Source organism: Calidris pugnax, unplaced genomic scaffold (assembly GCF_001431845.1).
Source record: "Calidris pugnax isolate Ruff unplaced genomic scaffold, ASM143184v1 scaffold269, whole genome shotgun sequence".
In the NCBI taxonomy this organism is placed as follows: domain Eukaryota; kingdom Metazoa; phylum Chordata; class Aves; order Charadriiformes; family Scolopacidae; genus Calidris; species Calidris pugnax.
The window spans coordinates 1719892-1726536 of record NW_015091347.1 but is presented as its reverse complement, the minus strand read 5'-3'; the positions used below and the strand labels follow the sequence as shown (position 1 = coordinate 1726536).

At 54.6% G+C, this 6645-nt stretch overlaps 1 protein-coding gene across 1 annotated transcript in view; it reads left to right on the top strand.

Moving 5' to 3' along the window:
- The first annotated feature begins 2995 nt into the window (after positions 1 to 2995).
- ESAM (endothelial cell adhesion molecule) overlaps positions 2996 to 6645 on the top strand; it is a 4766-nt gene continuing 1116 nt past the window's right edge. Inside the window, exons 1-6 of the mRNA XM_014961045.1 lie at positions 2996 to 3280; positions 4754 to 4967; positions 5045 to 5200; positions 5433 to 5555; positions 5686 to 5824; positions 6401 to 6639. Coding sequence (XP_014816531.1) covers positions 3026 to 3280; positions 4754 to 4967; positions 5045 to 5200; positions 5433 to 5555; positions 5686 to 5824; positions 6401 to 6639 — 1126 coding nt within the window. The 5' untranslated portion in view covers positions 2996 to 3025. The remainder of the gene's footprint in view (positions 3281 to 4753; positions 4968 to 5044; positions 5201 to 5432; positions 5556 to 5685; positions 5825 to 6400; positions 6640 to 6645) is intronic.

The following is a 6645-nucleotide window of genomic DNA, read 5'->3' as shown; positions in this document are numbered from 1 at the left end:
CCCGATATGCGAATTCACGCTGGGAGCGGCTTAATTTTTTCGATCTGGTTAAAGCATTAGAGGATTTGAGGCTCTGAGGTGGCTAAAGCCGGGGCTGATGCCAAAGGGTTCGGTCCCGTGCCCGCAGCTCGAGCGTCGGGAATTTTCAGGCTCCGAAAATTCCCAGCTGAGGAATTTCGGGGTGAATTCGGCGAGAAAAAGGAAGGTTTATTTTTAGGAAGCGAGCATCCTCCAGCTGCGGATCCATCCAGCTGGAGAGGGGAGGATGGAGGTGCCACCTCCTCTTGCCAGGGTTTGGGGGTGACGGAGCAAAGGTGCAGCTGCAGTGTTAACGTTGGCATCATTAGGGTTCAGAGTTAACGCCGCCCGGTAAGAGCTCAGGGAGCCCAGGCTGCGGTGGGTGCCGGGGGGCTATTTTCATGCCCAGGGGTGTGATGGGATCCCCCCAACAGACGCTGGAGCATCTTTTCTCCCTCCAGAGCCTGGATTTTTCCAGGGACCCCCCACGTCCTTTGACCCATCACCCTGTTTTTGCCCCTCAAAAATGATGCTGATGGAGGAGTCGGGCTGAAAAAAACTGGGTTTTCCCTGCTTTTGGGGCAGCACAGAGGTCTAGGAGCTGTGGTGTCATCTAATGATGCCATCTGCATTGTTAATGAACTTCTGAAATTATTATTATTAATGATAATAATAATTTATTTATTATTATCCTCATCTTTATTTTCATTCTTATAACTATTCTCATTATTCTTACAAAAATACAGTTGTATTCATAATGATTATAGAAAGTATATTTCAAATTACCTATTTTATATATATAATATATATTAAATATATAATTTTAGATATCTAATATAATTATTAGGTATTATATATTTTCTTCTAGATTATCTAAATTTAATACAATTCTACTTATAGTGACAGAGGAGCCGAACTGAACAGAACCTGGATTTTCCCTGCAGTTGGGGTTGCACCCGGGTTTAGGAGCTGGGACGTCACTCAGTGATGCTATTTGTATCGTTAATGAGCTATATTATTAGTAGTAGTATCATTATTAGCCATCATTATTATCACTATTATGATCACTTTAATCATTATTGTGATCACTGTTATCCCTACCCCATCCCCACTATTTATCACTATTCTTATAAAAATATAGGTATAATTATCATTATTATGAAAATTATTATCGCTTTTATTATAGATATTACAAGATAATTATTAGATATATTACATTTTCTTATATACTACCTAAATCTAACACGATTATATTTACAAAGACATATAATTCTGATATAATCCCCATTCTTGTTCGACACTGCATATTTTATTCTATAGCATAGCTCAATATAATTAGTAATACTAATAATATTCATTATTTGGTGGGCTCCCTGCTGCCACCCCCATCACCCCCCCACGTTTCCCCCCCCCCTCGCCAGGACTTAAGGGTTTATGTTCTTAGCCCGGGTGAGCTATTTTTAAGCATCTTCCTCAGACTGGGGCTGATTTCTCCTGCTTTTTCACCAGAGAAGGGAAATGTGATTTTTTTTTTTTTAATTTTTTTTTTTTTTTAATTATTATTCTTGAATTCCTGGGGAGACTTATCGGCTGGAGCAGAGTTTCCTGCTCCAGGAGCTGGAAGGCTCCGTCCGGAAACCGCGCCGATGCCTTGCCGGGAGGGGGGATGAACGGATACAGGAGGAAGCTAAAAATACCCCCCCTCAGCGCTTTGTTTGCCTCTTCCCACTCTGGAAAAAAAAATCCCATGGAAACCTCTGAATCCATAGGGAAGAGGGCAAGGCCGTTGGAGGCTCCTAAACCCTTCAAAAGCAGGGATTTTCCCCCAAATCCTAGGTGGTGTAGTGAGGTAGCACCATCCTTCCCCCCCTCCCCCCCCCACCCAGTGCATCCCAATCCGGAGCATCCCCGGGGCACCGGTGGGAGTGGGGCCAGCTGGGGACACGGATCGATGGGTGGGATGTGGGGATGGAGCTGCAGGGATGTGGGTCCTCGCTGGCGTCCCCCCGGGAGAAAAAAAACCAACCCGCCACGCACCCGGCTTCGCCTGAGCCGATTAATTTTCCGGCTTTGCCTTACGGGCAAAGCTGGGGAATAATCTTCCCCGGAGCTGAGCATCCTTCTGCGCTCCGTGGTACCCGCTCCCACCCCGGTGACTCCTCCCGGTGGGGTCTGGGGGATTCTGGGGACACGGGGTTGGGGTGTTCGGGACGGGGTGTCGGGATGAGATGGGATGGGATGGCCAGATTTGGGGTGGGATGAGGTCAGGTGTTTGGGATGGGATGAGATGGGATATTTGGGACAGGATACTTGGGATGAGGTGAGATGGGATGTTTGGGATGGGATGAGATGGGATATTTGGGACAGGATACTTGGGATGAAGTGAGGTGAGATGGGATGTTTGGGATGGGGTGAGATGGGGTGTTTGGGATGGGGTGAGATGGGATATTTGGGACAGGATACGTGAGATGGGGTGTTTGGGATGGGATGAGATGGGATATTTGGGATGAGGTGAGATGGGATTAGGTGTTTGGGATGAGATGAGATGGGTTATTTGGGATGAGGTGAGATGGGATTGAGTGTTTAGGATGAGATGAGATGAGATGAGATGGGGTGTCAGGAGAGGCCACCCATGAATAATCCCAGTTTAGCACCAGCAGCAAAAAGGGGGGATGCTGGGGAGAGCTTGTGGGGTGCATATGGGTGCTCCCCCACACAAAGCCCATGGGGTGGAAGATGGGGCACAGGATCATGGTGGGGTTGGAGGTTCTCCAATACTGCCAGGCAGCTGGAGCAACGTAGGGAGAAGCAGCAGCTCCTTGGCCAGGGAGGATTTTCAGCCAGAGATTTTCCCACCTCGGGAGGAGGAAAGGGGGATGGGAGGGAAGGGCATTGTCCTGCATCCTCTGGAGCAGCCGGAAAGCCCTTCCCACGGTGGGGAAGGAGACCCGTCCTCCTGCCCCAGCCTCCCAGCGATAACCCGGGAGTGTTGGGTTTCCCCTCGGGAATGGGGAGGTTTTCCAACAATAGGTGGGGTTTTGTGGAGAAACGGCATCTGGGGTTGAGTCACGTCCTATTTATTTTCCCTCTCCGCCCGCGGGCAGGTGTCTCCTCGGCCATGCTCGAGGTGAGTGTGGGGACAAGCTCGGTCTTCTCCGTGGAGGGGCAGCAAGCGGTGCTGCCTGCCTGGTACCCCAGCCGATCCCAGAAGCAGCCCTACGTCACCTGGATGCTGGATAAGGAAGATGCTAAGCCCTTCCAGGTCAGCGGTGGGGTGGGGATGTGGGGGGTGAGGGGGGAGGACAAGCTGGGAGGTGGAGAGGTGCTTGTGGTGTCCACGATGGCGCCCATTGTGGGGGGCCAAGTTTCTGGTGTCCATGATGAGGTGAAGCTCATGGTGCTCACCATGGGGAGGTGCCCACCATGGGATGGTGCCCAGCATTATGGTGTCCATGATGAGGTGGTGCCCATGATGGGAAGATGCTCGCAGCGTAGAGATGCTCATGGTGTATGTGATGGGGAGCTGGCCATGATGGGAAGGTGCCCCTGACAGAGTTATTTGTGGTGCCCACAGTGGGGACATGCCCACAACACAGACATGCCCATGGTTCTTGCAATAGGGAGGTGCTTGTGGTGCCCATGATGGGGAGATGACCACAACGAGGGGAAGCTCATGGTGATGGGCAAATTCCCACAATGGTAGCATGGCCATGGTGCCCATGATGGGGAGATGCCTATGATGGGGATGTGCCTATGGTGCCCATGATGGGGAGATGCCCAGCATGGGGGACATGCCCATGATGCCTGCAATGAGGAGGTGCTTGTGGTCCCAGTGGTGGAGTAGATGCCCACGATGAGGTCATGCCTGGGGTGCCCGCAATGGGGTAGTGTCCATGATGGGGACATGCCTACAGTGAGGAGATGCCTATGAAGGGGAAGGTGCCCACCATGGGGACATGTCCATGGTGCCTGCAATAGGGAGCCATTTGTGGTGTCCACAAGGGAGAGATACCCAAGATGGCGAGATGCCTGTGGTAGGGAGGTGCTTATGGTGTCTATGACAGGGAGATGCCCACAGTGGGAGGATGATCGTGGTGCCCACGATGGGGAGGTGGTCATTGTGCCCGCAATGGGGAGGTGCCCGCAATGGGGGCGTGCCCACAGTTCCTGCGATAGGGAGGTGCTTGTGGTGCACATGATGGGGAGGTGCCCACAACAAGAGGAAGCTCATGGTAATGGGTAGATGCCCACAATGGGGGGCGTGCTCATGGTGCCCGCAATAGGAAGGTGCCCGCGACGGGCAGATGCCCATGAGGAGGAGATGCCCATGATGGAAAGACGCTCATGGTACCCATGATATGGAGATGCTCGTGATGGGTAGTTGCTCATGGTGCCCCTGCCAGGGAGATACTTATGGTGCCCACAGTGGGGAGATGCCCACAACGCAGACATGCCCATGGTTCTTGTAATAGGGAGGTGCTTGTGGTGCCCATGATGGGGAGATGCCCACGATGTGGATGTGCCTATGGGGCCTGTGATGGGGAGGTGCCTATGATGCCCACGGTAGGGAGATGTCCACAGTAGGGAGATGCCCACAGTTCCCATGCTGTGGATGCTCAGGGCAGGTGAGGATGGAGGGGTCCTCATGCTACTCCACAAAATTTGGGATTTGGGGGGATTTTCTCCTCTGCAACATCATCTGGAAGCGACCGAGCGGGCATTTTCCCCTGGGCAGATCTTGGCCTACCTGGATGGGAAGGTGAAGGTGGAGGAGTCGGAGCTAAAGCCCCGTGTGGGGTTCCTGTACCCTGTCCTCACCCACAACATCTCGGTGTTCATCAACGCCACCCGGGAGCGCGACTCAGGCCAGTACCTGTGCACTGTCAACGTGGTGGATGATGTCACCAGCACAGGCAAGAACATTGGCGTCATCAACCTCACTGTACTGGGTAAGGCTCCGCCGGTCACCCCAGTTCCCTTGGATGTCCCCCATGATGTCCATCGGGACTAACGTTGGTGCCCGCAGTGCCACCGGCCACCCCTGCCTGCCAGCTGCACGGCAACCCCACCGTGGGGGCCAACGTCACCTTGAGCTGCTCCTCCGAGAAGGGGAAGCCCTCGCCCGTCTACCAGTGGCAGCGCACGGGCCCCACCCTGCAGGTCTTCTTCCCCCCTGCCCAGGGTAAGATGGCATCGGGGAGGGGGGACACCGGGGAGGGGGGGACACCAGGGAGAGGGGTGGAAAATCCCCAGAAGCTTCAGCTGGGGGATGCTTTGGGCTTGGTCCCCTTAACCCTGCCCGTTCCTGGAATATCTCCTTAACCCTGCCCGCTCCTGCCCAAGGAGGCAGAGGGTGGACAGGGTGGGTGGGCAGGGGGTGGCTGCGGGGCAGCACCCGAATTTCTCACCCCCAGACCAGACCAGGGGCACCCTCAAGTTGACCAACCTCTCCCTGGAGATGTCGGGTCTCTACGTCTGCGTGGTGGAAAACCGCGCGGGTTCGGCTGAGTGCAGCATCGTCCTGGAGGTGCACTCAAGTGAGTACGTGTCGGGGAGGTGGGGGGAGGACACACACAGTCCCCACGAGGTCCCCGTGGGGTCCCCGTGGGAATAAATGGGGAGGGCAAACTCCCTCCCTCGCCACCTCTCTCTGTCCTCTCCCGGCAGCTAGCACCAAAGCCATCATCGCTGGTGCCGTGCTGGGCTCCTTGGGCGCCCTCGCCATCGTGGTCTTCTTCACCCGGCGGGTCATCGGCTACCGGAGGAAGAAACGGGACAGCCAGGAGGAGGCAGCCAACGAGATCAAGTGAGGCCCCCCTCCCTTTGGAGGAGGTTCAAATTGTCTTCGCTAGGTTTCAGGGTTAACAGGAGCAGGGGGAAGGAGAGTTCCATCTCTGGCGTCACTGTTTTAGGCTGAACATTAGGAAGGAATTTTTCACTGAGAGAGTGGTCGGGTGTTGGAATAGGCTGCCCAGGGAGGGGGTTGAGTCACCATCCCTGGATGTGTTTAAGGGACGTTTAGATGGGGTACTGAGGGATATGGTGTAGGGGAGGACTTTGTAGAGTAGGGAAGATGGTTGGACTCGATGATCCCAAGGGTCTCTTCCAACCTGAATGATTCGATGATTCCATGATTTCCATCTCTGACCAGTCATCATTAGGTTTCAGGGTTAACAGGAGCAGGGGGAAGGAGAGTTCCATCTCTGGCATTGCTGGGTTTCCAAGTTCACAAGGGCTTTTTCTCCCCCTTTCCCTCATGCCCCCCTGGTTTGGGGTCCAACCTTGGGCGCAAGCCCCTCAGTCCCCCTGTTGCTCTGCGGGGGGAGGGGGGATGGAGGGCTTTCCCAGTGCCCATCTCACCAACGCTGTCCCCTCTCGGCAGGGAAGACGCCGTGGCCCCCAAAACCCCCACGTGGGCGAGGAGCCCAGCTTCGGACACCATCTCCAAAACCAGCACCTTGTCCTCCATTGCTGGCACCCGGGAGAGACCCTACGGGGCCAAACCCCCCTCAGACACCGCCTCCATCCTCACCGGCAGCTACCGGGGACCTCCCCCCCGGGCAGGGGGGCGCACCCCCCCCAAGCTCTCTCCCCCCACCGTTAACGGCACCCCCCAGCGCCGCCAGG